This window comes from Haliotis rufescens, unplaced genomic scaffold (assembly GCF_023055435.1).
Source record: "Haliotis rufescens isolate VD_foot unplaced genomic scaffold, xgHalRufe1.0.p SCAF_1, whole genome shotgun sequence".
Taxonomy (NCBI): Eukaryota; Metazoa; Mollusca; class Gastropoda; order Lepetellida; family Haliotidae; genus Haliotis; species Haliotis rufescens.
Genome location: NW_025963779.1, coordinates 78,369,511 through 78,390,027, shown reverse-complemented (window position 1 = coordinate 78,390,027; position 20,517 = coordinate 78,369,511). Strand labels below are relative to the sequence as shown.

Below are 20,517 nucleotides of genomic sequence, written 5' to 3'. Positions count from 1 at the left end.
CACAATTTGTTCAACATGTATCTGCACAGGTTTTCTCTCATTGAACATGGTGTGTGTATATATATATAGTGATTGCGTTGGGTTTTAACGCTGCCTTTTAACAATATTCTAGTTATATATACGGTGTGTCAGCCTAATGTGGGAGGAAAGCCCAAAGTGATGCAGGTCACAGACGTTTACCACTTTGGTGAAACCCACGAGCACAGGTATGGTGCTTACAAACCCAGTAACATAATCAGGGCGAACCTGGATTTGACCCACAATCATAGGTTTCTGGCGTGCCCAAGGGACGCAATTCTGCGGCCTGTATATATATATATATATATAACACAAGCGAGATCAAGGTGTAACAACAATGATGTCACTGCAACCAAACCCAACCAAAGACTGATCTAACGAGGCACACTATTCTCACTGTCCCAAGTGTCATGTAACATACCACATTGGATCCCCAAAGATCTAACATCAAGATGTCCTTCATAACTGTTCAGCTCAGGCAACTCAGCATCTGATATATCTGATACATCCACAGCAGACAGGAATGCTATGCTGGGATTCAAACCCATACCAGCTGCACAGGAAGCTAACACTTTATGTTCGCCTACCACATATCCCCTTATCTCAAACACTCAAAGAGAGAGGTGGCTCAATTGAATTTTGATTAAGGTGAAAGTTTGATTTACATCATTCAAAAATGACTTGAGAAGTAAATCTGGCAGGTCACCCTAATTCATTGTACAAAGTTTAGAGGCTGCCAGGTCTAGTGGATAGAGCATGTGCTTGTTTGACCCCCGGCCACATCATACCAAAAGAGACGTTAAAAGATGGTAATTGTTGTTACCCTGTCTAGCACGCGGCATTTAGGGGCTAAAACAAGAACCAGCTCGGAGTCAGTATGCTGTGTCTGAGTGGGGTATTCATGTTAAAACAGCGGCATGGTATCTTAGTGGGCTAGCACTATAAATCGGCATCAGTCCGGACTAGTACAAATATGCACAAGCATGTCGCTATTTAAGTGCTATAATCTTTAACATGAAGTAAAACCCCATTTCACCTCACAATGTCAAGACCTAGACTAAAGAGGGGCACCAGACAGTTCAACATAGTCCCCCTTTGAGTTTGTTTGCTTGTTGTTTAACACATAACTCAGCAATATTACAGCTATATGATGGCGGTCTGTAAATAATGGAGTCTGGACCAGACAATCCAGTGATTGATACCATGAGCATCGATCCACACAATTGGGATCGATGACATGCATCATCCAAGTCAGCAAGCCAGACAACCTGATCCCATTAGTTGCCTCTTACAATAAGCATTGTTGCCTTTTACGGCAAGCATGGGTTACTGAAGACCAATTCTACCCCGGATTTTCACGGGTCGCTGCATACTAGTATTACATAAATCATGATGTAGTGACATGAACCTTCGATCCCCTGGACAAGTGAAATCATACACAACACTTGAAACATGGAATAACTCAAAGAACATGACTATGTGCAAAACATGTAAGTAATTTGGCAGGTATGTAAATCCTGAGGGAGACACTACAGGTATAAACATTTCCATGACATAAGTTTCACACACCGGACTAACTAGATTACCCATCCATGTTTCTGTACAACACTAAGCTACAGAGGCCAGAGGTCACATTGTGATCAAACATTTTGATTATCTTATTCAAAGTATATTGGCACTTGGTCCCATAATGCACCCATGTGCAGAAGAAGTTGATGAGTCATCAGGAAATACCCCAGTGGAATATCCTTGGATTCTTACTGCTGACTGGAATATGAGTTTGGCACTTTCAGTCAAATACATATCACTAAAAGTCGGACAGATTTATGAGATAAAAACATAAATCTACTTTTAGGGAATAAAGGTTTATAATTTGTATATAAGTTCAGTTATTTACAACATAATATTCATATTCACACCTTTCAGAGATGAGTGTATACCATAAGCGCCTCCCTCATTCAAAATAAATATTGTCATAAACTGATTCTAAATTAAACAATAGTAAACATCAACATTGATAAACTAAACAGAACTGAAATGATGAAACAGCAAATTGTAAAAAATAAACTATAAACTAAACAAGACAAATCCATCCGAACTATCTAACACACTTCACAGAGTGAGAGAGTGAGACTCAGTGTTTGACAGTCAGCCAGGTTCCAGCTCCGTGGCCTGTATGTACTGAAGTCTGGACCAGAGATGACCATCTATCCACATTGGGTAGGAGGATATGTCGGTGGTAAGTGACAAAGCCTGCCCACCCAATACCCATTTAGTTGTTCCCTTACCAAACAGTGGAAATTGGGGGCCTACTCGCACAACTACCTCATGCCAACGGAGGCAAATTGGTACTTTCTGCGGTGATTGAGGTCTAACATGGGTAGTGTAGAAATAATATAGCAGTGACCATTAGTATGATTCACAGTTTGGTTTTGATAAATACATATTCTGTTTCATTGATTTTCATCACCCCAACACAATAATTCTTCCCATCACTTGATAAAACAAGTGCTTATTAACTGATTTTGGATTGGTTGTACACGTGACAATGCCTGTAGCAAGGTCAATCAGTAATCCAAACTACTGGTGATGGTTCTTCACAAGAATTCATAACCTATTTCATTTAATTGCAATGGGTTCGAAATTGGTTGATCATAGATTCAGCAAAAAAAGTTTTGCTACAAAGAAAAAAGACCTATTCAAACTGAGTATTACCCTGTTGAGTGAGTGAAAATACCATGATGTGCCAATCAGTAATACCACAGCTATTCAGGACACAAATGCTTGTTTAAAGACAATTTTAACCCAACTGAAAAGGTTAAATACAGCAAATGGTGTCATGGTCCTCCTGTCAGATCATTTGCTCTCAGTTGAAGATTCAGATGAGGATTTGACATGACAAGATTGTCACCACACTCGTCTATAGGGGGCAGCACTAACAGGTTTGTAATCCCAGTCCATTGGTACAACACGTAGCGTCACCAATAAATATTTCAAACACATTTCTTCTCATACAACCTGAGAACTATTTCTGTATCATTGTATCTGTATCAGTTCTCGATGTATTGTAGTGACAGCTTAACGTCACCCAGGGCTGTAACGATTCACCATTGGTGCTTCGGTTTGTGCGTCTTTACAAGTATTGTATCATGAGATACTGATACAAAACAACACATGGTATGGAATTCGACAATACTATTTTTTTACAGAATGTACAAAGTCATAAAGTTACCGTTATCATTTTTACGAAAATTGACTTGTACCTTTTTTTTCATTCTCATTTTCATTTATAATGCAACGAAAAAAATCAATTAAACTTTTGATTCCATTTGATGATGGAACACTTCTACTGAACATACCAAGTTTCATGTATCGTATCCTGTACTATATTGCGACCTCACAGTTCAAGAAATGCAATGTATCTTCCAAAGGTAAATTGTTACAGACCTTGTGTGGCCCAGGGGCCCTAGAGAGAACAACAGTCAGACTAGAAAAAGAAATGACAGGTTTTGAAAGGACAATTCAGTACAACAAAAACAGTGTCTTTGGTATGAAATACTAAAAATGCCTTGTGCCACGAACAAAACGAAGGCCTATCACAGGCCACCATTAGCTATGTGTTTAGGGTGCCTGTTGCGGAGTTTGTACCCATTGGCTTTATTTGTCTCCTTCTGTAGATGGTCGGGGAGATCCTTGCCGTTACGTTTACCATTGGTGGATGTATTTGTGGGAGCACGTTTCTGTTGAATGATTGGGTCATGTTCTTCTGCAGTCTGAAACAGAAACAGAGTCGATTAGACCAATATTTCAGTTATATCTCAGCATGTGATCAGTGTTCCCGTTTACAGGAAATTACCAGTTTTTTACCGGCAAAATAAGGCTTGGACCGGTAATTCATGTGACTGCCAGTCTCTGTGGATCGGCAAATAAAGTAGCTTATAAATCTTCGTTGTTGAAAAAAACATTGGTGATAGTCAGATAAGTATAGTTTTCGAACAAAGTCAGCTTGTCTGTTACCATCAGGGTTTCCTGTTGTCTATTTTTAGTGCAAGGAAATAACATTTCGCTTTGCTTTGAGCTTAAGTATATATTTGTAGCAATTTGTCTGGAAATATTTTAAAAAAAAGAGAACTGACTAAACTTTGTGCGAATGAGGTGTAGATCTACCGGTAACTAAGTTACTTCAGAGAAGACGTCATTGTATTTATTTGTTGAAAGTATGGACTGACAAAACTTTGGGGGGACTTGTAATTTTTAGAGTTGCCAGTCCACCAGGATCAGCAGTTTCAAAAGCCAGCGGGAACACTGGTGATCTTCATGTGGGAAGAAAGCCATAAGTGATCTTTGGTGAGACCCATGAGCAAGGGTCATCTTCCCGAGGCAAGGGAGTTAACTGACTGTAAAAGTCCAGTTTCCACCCGCGCCGAACAAGGCTGGAATTCCTGGGCTCGATCGTAGCGCCACCAGTGGTTATTACAAGTTATGTCCCTTATCTCTCCTGTGGACCAATCAGATTCTACATGTATTGCAAATCATGCAATCGACCAAAATCTGCATGACAGTTTACGAACCGGATTTCGATTTCGGTGAGTGATTTTGATTGGACTATGCATAGACTTGTTAGTCCAGCCAAAATGTAACTCCGTAATACCAGCCTAGTTCGGAAAGGGTGGAAACTGGACTTTTATAGTCAGTTAACTCCCTTGCCTCAGGAAGATGGAGCAAGGGTATGGTGCTGACAAACCTAGAAACTTAAAATGGACCACAAAGGATTGTGAACCATCAGTCACAGATTTCAGGCATGCCTAAGAGAAACAATTCTATACAGCGAACTGCATCGCCTGAGACGACTGTGAACATGTGCCCCAAACATGTAGAGACATTTCATATTTCCAAAAGAGCTTTAGTTTGATTTTAATACTTATGAGTCTAGGAATCCATGACCTATACAAATTATGTTTTTAATGAGGTGCTGGGCCCCATCTTAGCAATCTGGGTAACAGTTTGGGTCATGTGACTTAGCCACATTAAAGCTACGTCAGAGATACAGCATGGACTTGGTAAACCAAGGATTCATAGTGTGCATATTAATCCAAACTACTGGTTTAAGGACAGATCCTAAGCAATGTTTTATGCATCTGCGCAATCATGTAATTCAACTGCACACGGAGAATCCTTATTCTTTTCATTTCTACGTAGTTCTGTCCTTAATGACAATCACTAAGGTCACAGATGACAGTTGGTCTAGTCAGGAGGAATATGGCCACACAGTCATATTTTATTAGACCCCTAGGTGGCTGTACGTGGAAACAGCTTAAAAATAATTATAAAAATAAACATAAGACAGCCAGTCCAATGCTAACAAAAGGCCCATAGGGCCTGTATCACTCACCTGAATATTTACGCAATCATCACAAAATATACATTTGCATTGTACATGTATAAAATACAGCAAATATTTCGTAATTTTGATGCTGGCAGCATTTAATTTCTAACCCTCTTCTCCATTTGCATTCCTTTATATGGGCTTTAGGATCTTTTTTCAAGCCATAACTCTTTTCAGTGAAACAACAGGTGATCTGTATGTAAGAACATCCTCTACATCTCCAGAGCTCACATTTCGGTAAACCTAGACTCACCTATCCATTCTCATGGTTCTAGCGATCTCAAATTACCCTCCCTTGATTTTCACTAACATTTTACCGACCAATCAAACATCCAGATAAGGAAAAAGGTAATCGGTAAAGGAGGACTTGCCACTGCCAGTTTCAGTAGACATCAAGACATCCTTTCCAACAAACAGATTCTTGAGAGCTTTCTCTTGCATGCCAGTAGGTTTTTCAATGTTGAATTTCTCACAAACTCTATCGTAATCAAAGGGACTGGCTGCCATGTTGTTGATTTTGCCAAACAAACAGGGAGACTGCTTTGAAACTCACATTCTGATTGGTCTATTAGAGTGAGTAGAGTAGCAAATGAAATTGGCAGATGAAAATCAAGGGCGGTTAATTTGTGATCGTGAGAACCATGGGAATGGTAATATAGAGGGTGAACCAACACCTACAGAACTCCCATTTCCTCCACAGGATTTGTTTGTTTAACGCTGCACTCAGGAATATTCCAGCCATATGACGGCGGTCTGTAAATAATCGAGTATGGACCAGATAACATCCATTGACATCATGAGCATCGATCCACGCAATTGGGATACAATGACATGCATCAACCAAGTCAGCTAGCCTGACCACCCTATCCCATTAGTCGCCTCTTACGACAGGCATAGTCGCTTTTTAGGGCACGCATGGGTTGCTGAAGACCTATTCTACCCCAGATCTTCATGGGACTTACTCCAGAGAATACATGATGATGTCACTCGACAAACTCACCTTCCATTTGTTCTTTCCCCACACAACACACCCAAATATACAGATGAAACTGCTAACCATCTGGAAACAAGGGAGAGAGTGAAGTGTTTGCACATATAGTGGTGGACAGCCTCCAGTCTTGTCGGCTTCAGTGTTTACAACTACAAACATTTACTGTGCCTCAAAGAGACAATGTTATGAAACCCTTTTTTCCACAAAAACTATCATTGAAACCATTATTGTTATGAATAGACAATGGCTTTTAGAAAGTGCAATCCCAAACATAATATATGTCACATTACTAAATGTAAAATAGTGTATTTTAAGGACTTTAGGACTTAATGCATTGCAAATATTTAACTATGAACAAAGCACACTTTTCATAAATACATAATGCTTTAACAATGTTTGCAGAAGAAACAGATCAATGGGTCAAATTGTACAGAGAGTTAGACGTATTTTAGTTAAGGTCTCAAAATGGAAATCAAATATCATGTAATTTGGATGTTAGATTGTAAACAAAAACATCTCAGATTCTTAGCCTTATACATTAATCCTCTTTTTCTAATAGATGTGTCTGCATATGGGCTGTCAGAAGTCAAGCTTCTACTTGAATGAAAGATACTTTATTACCTGTATAGATACAAAGAACACTCATTCAATTGACTCACCTGCACTGACAGCCAAGTTATAACATACAAGTAGTCTGTCTGTTTAAATAAGTCAGATCCAAACTTCACACACACAATGGCTTCTGTTAATGTCACCGCACTGAAACAGAAACATTCTTGGTCAGAACACTTCAACCATATGCCAACACAACAGTTAAACTAGCTTCAAGGACTTCAACCACATGCCAACACAACAGTTAAACTAGCTTCAAGAACTTCAACCACATGACAACACAGTTAAACTAGCTTCAAGAACTTCAACCATATGCCAACACAACAGTTAAACTAGCTTCAAGAACATCAACCATATGCCAACACAACAGTTAAACTAGCTTCACAAACTTCAACCATATACCCACATAACAGTTAAACTAGCTTCAAGGACTTCAACCATATGCCAACACAACAGTTAAACTAGCTTCAAGGACTTCAACCACATGACAACATAACAGTTAAACTAGCTTCAAGGACTTCAACCATATGCCAACACAACAGTTAAACTAGCTTCAAGGACTTCAACCACATGACAACACAACAGTTAAACTAGCTTCAAGAACATCAACCATATGCCAACACAACAGTTAAACTAGCTTCACAAACTTCAACCATATACCCACATAACAGTTAAACTAGCTTCAAGGACTTCAACCATATGCCAACACAACAGTTAAACTAGCTTCAAGGACTTCAACCACATGACAACACAACAGTTAAACTAGCTTCAAGGACTTCAACCATATGCCAACACAACAGTTAAACTAGCTTCAAGGACTTCAACCACATGACAACACAACAGTTAAACTAGCTTCAAGAACTTCAACCATATGCCAACACAGTTAAACTAGCTTCAAGAACTTCAACCATATGCCAACACAACAGTTAAACTAGCTTCAAGAACATCAACCATATGCCAACACAACAGTTAAACTAGCTTCACAAACTTCAACCATATACCCACATAACAGTTAAACTAGCTTCAAAAACTTCAACCATATGCCAACACAACAGTTAAACTAGCTTCAATAACTTCAACCACATGACAACACCACAGTTAAACTAGCTTCAAGAACTTCAATCACATGCCAACATAACAGTTAAACTAGCTTCAAGAACTTCAACCATATGCCAACACAGTCAAACTATCAAGAGCTTTTCATAGAAAACAGGTCTAGGTCTGTCAGCCTAATCATTAATTATATGGGAGTTAACTAACTTTAAAAGCCAAGTTTCCAACCTTACCGATCTAGGCTGGAATTATGGAGTGATATTTTGGATGGAATAATGAGTTTATAAAACCAATCCAATCAAAATCATGTGACGAACTTGACACCCAGTTCGTAAACAACATGGATTTCACTGTGCAGATTTCGATCGCCTGCAGGATTTGCAAAGCATGTGTACCGTCAACTTGGCCTTGACAGATATTTTCCCAATCTTTTCATGTTAGTAATGAAGGTGCTCATGTGATTTGATGCACTTCGCGAGGTAAGCCCCGTATTATTACAATATTGATCTTGATCATCGATCAGATCACCTTGACTGGGGGCCACCATTTTTTTTTAAAGCAAATAAAAGTGATATGTGTGATGGAATCTGATAGGTCAATAGGAGGGGCAGAGGAGGGATATAATTCGTAATAGCCACTGGTGGCGCTGCGATCGAGCCCAGAAATTCCAGCCTAGTTTGGCAAGGGTAGAAACTTGACTTTTAGAGTCAGATAACTCCCTTGCTTTGGGAAGATGGAACTTAGCATGAAAACGTGATACTTGATAAATGGAATTTGGCATTTAATAAATTTAATGTTACTTATTATTATTATTATTATTATTAACAGTACACCTACCAGTAGATCCAGCACTGAGTTCCAACCCGCTTACACCGTGTGTCCGTCACGTACACATAATATTGCCTGTACAAAAAAAAACAAGAACAACGTTACAGCATCTCCATTACCGGTACCTTCTCCATCACCTGTAACAAGTCAGTTTTACTTACGTATGTCTTGGTAAGTGATCCCAGTTTATGCATTTGACCTTACTTCATTATCAAAATTCAGAGACTTATTAGCATGGACCACAAACCACCAATTGGAATCAGCAATGTTGTGTGTGGAAAATCAAGCTCTTTTCAACAGTCAACGATTAAAGATTTTCCGTTACACCATTACTTATTTAGCTGTTGGATCATGGATCTGCCAACCCTATTTCAGCGTTAGAAATTGGCACTAGTCCTATAGTCCTTGCCAAACTGCCCAATGGAAAAGGTATCATAAGGACTAGTAGAAATTTGCCTTTTTTAAGGGTTTTGCTATATGTTATCATTATAAGGACTAGTGGACAAAAACTGTTAGTTTCCAACCCTGTATTTGCTTCAAAATTGGAAGAAAAAAATGAATCCAAATTTAAACTTATTTTCCCACCTCTGACAAGTCATACATGCAAAATCATTTTGAGATTACTGTTTTCAAAATGAACAACTTTTGATGCTCAATTCGACAATAATATATCGCAAAATCATTACCGTATATGACCGCGGATAAGCCGACCCTGTAGATAAGTCGAGGTGCTAACTTGACCATTGAAATACGAGAGAAAATGATATGACCCGCAGATAAGCCGAACCAGGAAGTGAAAGGCAAAAAAAACTGCGAAGTCGGACTGCAATTAAGACATGTGCTGGTACTCGCAGATATTAAAAAATATAAGATGAAAAACGTTGTAATTATATTGAAAAAGTCATTATTATTTCTAATAAAGATTTAACAAACCAGTCATCCACTTTCATAATGTGGGAAGCCGTTTCTCTTGTTTTTTTTTAATCTCATAATGATTGTTATATGTTGCCATCAACAACGAAGCACCATTTTGTGAATCGGTGTATATAGAATTATGAACCCGTGAGAAAATATATCAGCTAGAGCGAAGACTCGCAGTTTGAATTCAGCATCGTAAGCATGGCGTTTTCGTTTCAAACTCGTGATGAGATTGTCAGTCAGTAAGAATATACCAACTTTTATAACCCCCTTTACACCACTATTGTATGTTAATCCAATTGAATTAAATAAACTATCATACTATGAACACATTGAATGACCATCACTTACTCACAGGCTTCTCCAGTTTATTAAACTAATCTCTCGAAAACAAAGGAATTAAGCCCCAACTCCCAACACGATCGCTAAGCTCCCACAACTTGAAAATGTTTGTGTAAACAACATGACAATAACAATCGGCCCTTAATTATCAGTGCTCATTTCCTTGTGTACCGTGTTGCTTTTTAAACAACAGGAAGCAATCACAGTGATCACCGTTTGTGACGTCACAGGAAACAGCTGATCACATGTTTTTGCAAATGGCAAACGGAATAACTCGCTGATAGTTGTTTATTTGCCTCTTTCAATAAAGGTAGACATTTGTTCACTATCAATTTATGAACTTTGCAAAACGTACGTAATAGCTATTGGCGATTTCATCAGGGGATTATATATTATAGCTGTGAATTACATATATTGTTACATGTAAAGATTGTGGAGTTTATGAAGAACGATAAACTTTGAACATTCAATTAAAAACTTATTATCGGAAGTAGTAACATGCATAACATTTTTTTAATAATGACAACATTGGTGTATAATAATAACTTTATTGATAATTTATAACAATAATGGCTCTAGTCGTGGCAACTTCCAAACTTTCGGGAAGTTGAAAATCTATCGGACCGTCATTCAGGCGATGTTTCTGACAGATCACGATCTGAAAAATACTCTCATGAAAGTGTATCCCGTGGATAAGCCGACCCCTTTCTACAGAATCTTTTTTCTGGTCCTTAAAATTCGGCTTATACGCGGTCATATACGGTAAGTCGAGTTCCGTGCATACAAAATATCGAGTTATGCCTCTTGTCCTTGATATATGGAATTTGCCGAGATTAATTCCTTTGTTTTTCTCATTCCCCAGACACTATTTTAAAAATATTCTGTGAAAGAGAGCTGATGTCAGTGTTCAAATTTTGTTTATTCCACCCAATGGCTTTTGACTTTAACAAAAGATATCCGAAATCCAAAAAAATTGTTAAAAAAATTGTCTTCCACCGTTTTGAACACATTCAACAACTGGACACCAAGGATACCATCTAGCGACACCAGAGTCTCCTGTAATGGATAGATGTTGGATGTATGTTGGAGAAATACTTGATGTAAATGTGGACTGATACTTTGATAAAGATTGCATTAATCATACAAAAGTTGGATAAATGTGGAGTGGTACTTGGTAAACGTTGGAGGACTCACCTAATGGAAGGTGCTGATATTGCACATATCAATGCTAGTCGAATAACGTTGATTATATGTGATGGCGGTACCATGAATACATGCTTCAGGAAAAATGTGTTCAGTTCTGAGATCTGGAACAAAAATATAAACAATGATTAATAGGGGTGACATATTCATTCATACCTTGTGTATCTGATACATGTATACACATTCAGTACTTAATCTATTTCACTGTATGTGTGCAAACACCTTACAACTTACATATGAGTCTATGTGCAAACACCTTAGAACTTACATATGAGTCTATGTGCAAACACCTTAGAACTTACATATGAGTCTATGTGCAAACACCTTATAACTTACATATGAGTCTATGTGCAAACACCTTACAACTTACATATGAGTCTATGTGCAAACACCTTAGAACTTACATATGAGTCTATGTGCAAACACCTTATAACTTACATATGAGTCTATGTGCAAACACCTTATAACTTACATATGAGTCTATGTGCAAACACCTTATAACTTACATATGAGTCTATGTGCAAACACCTTATAACTTACATATGAGTCTATGTGCAAACACCTTAGAACTTACATATGAGTCTATGTGCAAACACCTTATAACTTACATATGAGTCTATGTGCAAACACCTTATAACTTACATATGAGTCTATGTGCAAACACCTTAGAACTTACATATGAGTCTATGAGCAAACACCTTATAACTTACATATGAGTCTATGTGCAAACACCTTATAACTTACATATGAGTCTATGTGCAAACACCTTATAACTTACATATGAGTCTATGTGCAAACACCTTATAACTTACATATGAGTCTATGTGCAAACACCTTACAACTTACATATGAGTCTATGTGCAAACACCTTAGAACTTACATATGAGTCTATGTGCAAACACCTTATAACTTACATATGAGTCTATGTGCAAACACCTTATAACTTACATATGAGTCTATGTGCAAACACCTTATAACTTACATATGAGTCTATGTGCAAACACCTTATAACTTACATATGAGTCTATGTGCAAACACCTTAGAACTTACATATGAGTCTATGTGCAAACACCTTATAACTTACATATGAGTCTATGTGCAAACACCTTATAACTTACATATGAGTCTATGTGCAAACACCTTAGAACTTACATATGAGTCTATGAGCAAACACCTTATAACTTACATATGAGTCTATGTGCAAACACCTTATAACTTACATATGAGTCTATGTGCAAACACCTTATAACTTACATATGAGTCTATGTGCAAACACCTTATAACTTACATATGAGTCTATGTGCAAACACCTTATAACTTACATATGAGTCTATGTGCAAACACCTTATAACTTACATATGAGTCTATGTGCAAACACCTTATAACTTACATATGAGTCTATGTGCAAACACCTTATAACTTACATATGAGTCTATGTGCAAACACCTTATAACTTACATATGAGTCTATGTGCAAACACCTTATAACTTACATATGAGTCTATGTGCAAACACCTTAGAACTTACATATGAGTCTATGTGCAAACACCTTATAACTTACATATGAGTCTATGTGCAAACACCTTATAACTTACATATGAGTCTATGTGCAAACACCTTATAACTTACATATGAGTCTATGTGCAAACACCTTATAACTTACATATGAGTCTATGTGCAAACACCTTATAACTTACATATGAGTCTATGTGCAAACACCTTATAACTTACATATGAGTCTATGTGCAAACACCTTATAACTTACATATGAGTCTATGTGCAAACACCTTATAACTTACATATGAGTCTATGTGCAAACACCTTATAACTTACATATGAGTCTATGTGCAAACACCTTATAACTTACATATGAGTCTATGTGCAAACACCTTATAACTTACATATGAGTCTATGTGCAAACACCTTATAACTTACATATGAGTCTATGTGCAAACACCTTATAACTTACATATGAGTCTATGTGCAAACACCTTATAACTTACATATGAGTCTATGTGCAAACACCTTAGAACTTACATATGAGTCTATGTGCAAACACCTTATAACTTACATATGAGTCTATGTGCAAACACCTTATAACTTACATATGAGTCTATGTGCAAACACCTTAGAACTTACATATGAGTCTATGTGCAAACACCTTATAACTTACATATGAGTCTATGTGCAAACACCTTATAACTTACATATGAGTCTATGTGCAAACACCTTAGAACTTACATATGAGTCTATGTGCAAACACCTTATAACTTACATATGAGTCTATGTGCAAACACCTTATAACTTACATATGAGTCTATGTGCAAACACCTTATAACTTACATATGAGTCTATGTGCAAACACCTTATAACTTACATATGAGTCTATGTGCAAACACCTTATAACTTACATATGAGTCTATGTGCAAACACCTTAGAACTTACATATGAGTCTATGTGCAAACACCTTAGAACTTACATATGAGTCTATGTGCAAACACCTTATAACTTACATATGAGTCTATGTGCAAACACCTTAGAACTTACATATGAGTCTATGTGCAAACACCTTAGAACTTACATATGAGTCTATGTGCAAACACCTTATAACTTACATATGAGTCTATGTGCAAACACCTTAGAACTTACATATGAGTCTATGTGCAAACACCTTAGAACTTACATATGAGTCTATGTGCAAACACCTTATAACTTACATATGAGTCTATGTGCAAACACCTTATAACTTACATATGAGTCTATGTGCAAACACCTTAGAACTTACATATGAGTCTATGTGCAAACACCTTAGAACTTACATATGAGTCTATGTGCAAACACCTTATAACTTACATATGAGTCTATGTGCAAACACCTTATAACTTACATATGAGTCTATGTGCAAACACCTTAGAACTTACATATGAGTCTATGTATAAGTTAGCAAGCTTGTTTCACATGAGTTTACCTTTGGTTATATAAGACAATCAGTGTTTCGATATTTAGATAACTAATTTCACCAGAACAAAATAACCATCTATGCAAAAAGATATCAGCTGTTCTTGCCTGAAGAAGTGAGATATTTGCACATAAGCGTAGTTTAATATCCACTCCTGAAATTTGTTGTTCATAGCCTTTTCCAGTTAACACAGTATTTGTTCTACTATATTTGCCTGACAAAGTAGACAATTAATGGATAACAACTTAATTTCTGTAAAGGCTTGTAATCCAAAAATTAGTTGTTATCCATAAATTGTGTCTACTTTGTCATCCGTCAACTTCTAAGTAATTCCTATCAAACAATTTATATTTGCCTGTTTCTCTTTAAGCTTAACACTGCCATATGACAGTGGCCTGAAAATAATCGAGCCTAGACCAGACAATCCACTGACATAAACTCCTACAATCCATGAAGGTGATTTGACATGCAATAAACCAAGTCACCACGCCTGACCACCCAATCCATTTAGTCGCCCCGCACAACAAGCACAGGGCACAGGTTGCTGGGGACAAATTCTAATCCCGCCTCCCGACGGATGTTTCACGTGATGACATTACCTGCCAGAAGACGATGAGGATCCACACTGCAATGACCCTCATGTAGGTGGAGTTGGGGTCCAGCCATCGCACGTGGGTCCAGCTGAAACACAACATGGCTGTGTTCAATCTGTCCACTCTCTTACAGTCAGTGCCAAAAACATCTCAGTCTGCTTCCTCAAATTTCTCTCTTGGCATCATTTTTTGTAGATTTTAGTACTAATATATGGACTTTCTTAGCTGAGCATACAAGACAGAACAAGATTGTACTCTGGCTTCAGACAAGTGGCTGAATTCACAGCTTGCTGCCATGCACTGCCATAAATATATGCTTCCACTGAGAGGAACTTAATGACACAATTATTCCCCTGATGGGAATTTTCTCCATGATTGGAGCAATCAGAGGTGCCAAAGTTTTAGGAGAATATTTCAAGATTGACTACTGGTTTGAAAAATCTTGAGACTGAATTTACTTATTATTAGCTTTCAAGTCAATGTAATATTTTAGTAGGAAACTATACATAGTCTGACAATGATCATCCTTGATCGCTGGAAGAACGTTCACTGCCTATGGTAGTGAAATGGGGTTCAACGCTGCAGCCAAGATTATTGCACTTATATAGCGATGTGCGTGTGTGTGTGACTGTGTGTGTGTGTGTGACTGTGACTGTGTGTGTGTGTGTGTGTGTGTGTGTGTGTGTGTGTGTGTGTGTGTGTGTGTGTGTGTGTGTGTGTGTGTGTGTGACTGTGTGTGTGTGACTGTGACTGTGTGTGTGTGTGACTGTGACTGTGTGTGTGTGTGTGTGTGTGTGTGTGTGTGTGTGTGTGTGTGTGTGTGTGTGTGTGTGTGTGTGTGTGTGACTGTGTGTGTGTGTCTGTGTGTGTGTCTGCTTGTACTGGTCCGGACTGATGCCGATTTATAGTTCTAGCCCACTGTTATACCATGCCGCAGTTTAACATGAATACCCCACTCAGACACAGTATACCAGTCCTTGTTTTAGCCTCTTAATGCTTAGTGCTAGGCATGGTAACAGCAAGTTCCATCTTTTAATGCCTTTGGGTATGACGTGGCTGGGGATCAAACCCCAGACCTTCCACTCTCCAGGCGGACGCTCTACCACAAGACCACTGTCTATGTGGCTAAAGACTTTATATTCTCGGCATAAACCGTTGCTGAGGACACAAAACTAAAACCAAAATTCAATACCATACTTCACCCCAGACAGCACAATTTACATAATCAAGCTCATAGTATTCAAAATAACCAACCTCATGACAATTTTGTTGATTGAAACTATAATGAAAAATTAAGAATTTCCTGTAATAGTGCCTTGGATGATTTTGAAGACAATTGAACTGACCAAATGGGGTGGTCGGGTAGCCTAGTGGTTAAAGCGTTCGCTCGTCACGCCAAAGACCCGGGTTCGAATCCCGACATGGGTACAATGTGTGAAGCCCATTTCTGGTGTCCCCCGCCGTGATATTGCTGGAATATTGCTAAAAACGGCGTAAAACCACTCACTCACTCACTCACTGAACTGACTAATACAAAGATGTTGCGTCAATTATGGTTCATTGAACAGATAAGGAGTACTTTGGATGAAAATAATGTCACATTCCTCCATTACGTCAAACCCTGCAGCTAACCACACCTGACCCAGTTCAACTTGACCAACATGTATGGCAAGATTAACATCTAGAAAAGGCATCAGCTGAAGAATACATATGAATACCGTTTCTGTTTTTACTACATACATAACCTGAGATTGCCCAAGTGTAACACTATCCAAAATAGAAAATCTGTTAATTTGAATTTAAAAAGAGTTAAAACAATTGTGCAACATTCTGTCTCATCTATATTTCATGGCATTCTCCACTGACGTCAATACTCGTGTGAAATCAGCTGTAAGTCAATACATCTGACACTGTTCATGCCACGCTCTGCTGCCTGTGCATGTCATCTTGTCTTCATCACCATTTCTAATTGAAAAGATGGCTTGAGTGCTTTCATACTTCAAGAGAGACAACTCCAGCACACTTAAATCGAATTTATGTCATAGAAAGATTTTCTTTGGAAGATCAATGTTTAGTATTATAATAAGAACATATTCTCGTTTGTCATGATGTCGGACAGACTCAGGGTTACATTTGTCAAAACAGTGGTAAATGTTATGTTTCCTTGATCATGACATGCCGCAACAGTTAACAGTTCTGTAAACAAGCGACAATGCTGACTCTCTTCCTGGTTTGTGTTCCTCTTGTAGCAGATGTGACAGCATTGTTTAGTGTTTATTTATCTAGTGCAACAGCTATCTGCTGTTGCACTAGATAAATAAACACTAAACAATTGTTAATATCACTGCAGGTCATAGAGGATGTTTCATTTGTCGAGTGAAATATCATGTTTCTTTTATCGAGTGACGGGGGGGAAAGGAGATATTTTAACGAGTGGCGTATTTATTATATACTTTGTGTGTGTGTTTGTCAACCAGAAAATTACATTATTTTATTACAAATGTAAAACCTTGAAATGCAAATTCTCCCTACCTCACACCCCTTGTATTTGCGACTAAAAAAAGTAGTTTCGTGTTTGCAAAATCTTAAAAAATATCAACAAAACTAACTAAAAATATTTAGGTTCACAAAAATTCAGTATCATACATGTTGATATGATTCTATAACAAATCAACTTTAAAAAAGAGATGTACTTTAAAACTACTAGACCGCTGTTGGTGGCCAAAGAATACAAGCTGGTCAAGTAACAAAAGTGGCGATTTGCGAAAGAACAGTCTCAATTGATGAGTTAAATGAGAAATTTACAATTAATAACGAAACATTTTCAAGAGAATAACAAATGGCAAGAACATCGATATTAACTCCATAAATGACCATCTGTCATTATTTTACCTTGTCAATGTGAAACTAACGTAAAAAGGACTTCAACGTTTTGTGTACGGTCTAGACACTACGACAAATGGAGACATTTTGAGGGAAGGTCACTCTCGTATGACAAAAGTTCCGTCAAAGTGTTATGTTCACAGCAGTGAAATATCAAGTGGTATGTTCTCTGCAATGAACATATCTCATTTCTCAACTTCGGAAAACTCGCTCTTTCACACTGAAGTGTATAATAAACCCTTTTATCATCGTTCTCATATAATCTCTTCATCATCAGTTCAATGGTGTTGGGTGCAATGGGTCGCCTTGTTTAAGCCAAGTTTTCTCTTTGAGCTTTTTGCATATTTGTTACTTCTCTGATACTTATATATAATTGATCTATATTTATTTAACAATTATTGATCTCTTACCTGTAGTATAACAACAAGTGATCGATGTATGTCAATATCAGTACCAAAGGGCTCACTGCTTCCTTCCAAATCACCACGTCAGCTACTTTGTGTTTGTTTGTTTATTTGCTGTTTAATGCCCCACTCAGTAATAGTCCAGCTATATGACAGCGGTCTGTAAACAATCAAGTCTGGACCAGACAATCCAGTGATTGACAACATGAGCATCGATCCACGCAATTGGGATCGATGACATGCATCAACCAAGTGAGCGAGCCTGACCACCCGATCCCACCTGACAAGCATAGTCGCTCGGTCTCTATGATGTATATTGGTAGCCAGCCCTAATGATTGTAGAGAGTGTGTATATACTGACCTGGCGGGAGTGAACTGCAGCACGGCTCGACCCAGCTTCCCCGTGGTTGAGTGGATGTCCCTGCAAGATGAAGATGTTATTATTTATCTTCACGTGGCATTCAGAAACTGTAGTGTCAATAACGACAGATTATTTCATGGATTTCCTTATTCTTTCAATGCGAGTTCAGGTGCTGCAACCTTTAACAAGGCTGTGATCACTTGTTTGGTAAAATACCAGCACCTGTCTTCATCGATATATCTGATTCAACACATCAAGCTAGTCTGTCTCCCACACACTTGGGAAAATATTAAGAAAGGAGTCCAACTCAAGTCTAGAATGATTTGGCAAGTCTAGACTGCCTCTGCTCAAGGAAAATAAGAAAACTTCTGGGCTCCATTTGGATTTTATTTTTTATATTTTGTAGAAAGATAGTTTTGAATAAGATAACTTTATTTCTGGGACTAAATGTCAGTCTGAAATAGGAAAATTAAAGCTTGGAACTGAAATTCAAGGCAGCCAATTTCTGTTTTTTGACAAAATAAATGTTTCAAGTCAAGGCTGACACAACATGGTATGTGCCTCCAGTACTGTAATTCTTTAACACACAACTAATACTTGAATATGACAATGTATGTTCCAGTGCATGTGTGCATATATCTATTAGACCATAACTCTTTAATGATTATTGATATTTTCAAAACAGATAATCATTGATGTATCTCCGTCACACAAGTTCATCTCAATTAGAGTCAGCCCCTACTTAGTGCCACCTGAATTAATTACCAACTGTGCGTGAAGACTGAATCCCACCACACTCTGGATCACAGCTTACACATGTGTCTGTCAATCTCACCACACTGCTACATCGCCAGACATGATAATGGATGTCTTTTTTAATTTATTTGTCCCCCATTTACTCAGTCTGGCTTTGGCTCCTAAGAGTAATATTAATAGCGATATTGAGTAATCCCGGACTCAGCAATATTCCAGGAATATGATGGTGGCTTGTAAATAATTAAGTCTGGACAATCCAGTGATTCGATATTGTCAGCAAGAATCCATGCTGTCATGGTACAAGGACACACACTATGAACTGGGGAACGATTCACCAATACCTACGATATCATTGATACTTAGGAACACGCGATAATTGAATCATAAGTTCGTGAGATCACAATACCCTATAAATAGAACAGGAACATTTACAGTTACCTCCCATATGGCCTAGCGCTACCTGTAAGCATGGCAGAACACAAGGACATGGTAGCTGAACACATGCCGACTAATTCTTTATTAATAACCATCCCTTAATTTAAAGCTGTTTTCTTCTTTTGGTTTTCTTTGTTGACGTTTTTGAGATATCAATACATAAATGTATGAAGAAAGAGGTTTTAGAGCTGTATTAAAGTGATTTCATCATTTCTTACTAATCGATGTGGTATATAGTGATACCAGTATTATTGTCAGTCTGTATCGTGGTACAAATTGTTTTGCAAGATACCAGGCAATATTGAGCTCTAAACTGGAATCACACCTGGAATAGTGTTATTCAGTTTGTTCTCGGGGTGGGGGAAAGCCGCAAGTTTTATTACAGGTCATAACTGTGATGACGTCAGTGATGACAAAACGATGAGAGTACAAAGGGGAAGGGTAACTAAAGGCACAGTTCTTGGAGTGAGTGAGTGAGTTGGGTTAACGCCGCTTTTAACAGTATTCCAGTTATATCACAGCTTGTCAGCTTAATATGGGAGGAAAGCCTAAAGTGATGCAGGTGACATTTACCACTTTGGTGAAACCCATGAGCACGGGAATGGCGCTGAGAAACCTAGAAACATAATTGTGGTGAACCAGGATTCGAACCCACAATAATAGGTTTCTAGTGTGCTCAAGGGACGCAACTCTGCACAGTGAATTGCGGTGCCTTAGATGACTGGGCCACCCGTGCCCCCTTACAGTTCTCCGAAGGGAAACGCAAGCAAGGAAGC

General features: G+C 38.0%; 1 protein-coding gene across 2 annotated transcripts in view; it reads right to left on the bottom strand.

Annotated features, from left to right (window-relative positions):
• LOC124147889 (phosphatidylserine synthase 1-like) overlaps positions 1-20,517 on the bottom strand; it is a 141,512-nt gene that overhangs the window by 9,544 nt on the left and 111,451 nt on the right. Inside the window, exons 7-13 of one of the 2 annotated variants that reach the window (XM_046518730.2) lie at positions 18,551-18,610; positions 14,909-14,990; positions 11,343-11,455; positions 8,898-8,963; positions 7,055-7,154; positions 6,405-6,464; positions 3,667-3,791 (exon numbers count right to left, since the gene is read on the bottom strand). In XM_046518730.2, the coding sequence (XP_046374686.2) occupies positions 3,667-3,791; positions 6,405-6,464; positions 7,055-7,154; positions 8,898-8,963; positions 11,343-11,455; positions 14,909-14,990; positions 18,551-18,610 (606 nt within the window). Of the gene's footprint in view, positions 1-1,264; positions 3,792-6,404; positions 6,465-7,054; positions 7,155-8,897; positions 8,964-11,342; positions 11,456-14,908; positions 14,991-18,550; positions 18,611-20,517 lie in introns of those variants that run through there. The other variant, XM_046518729.2, reaches the window with a different exon arrangement.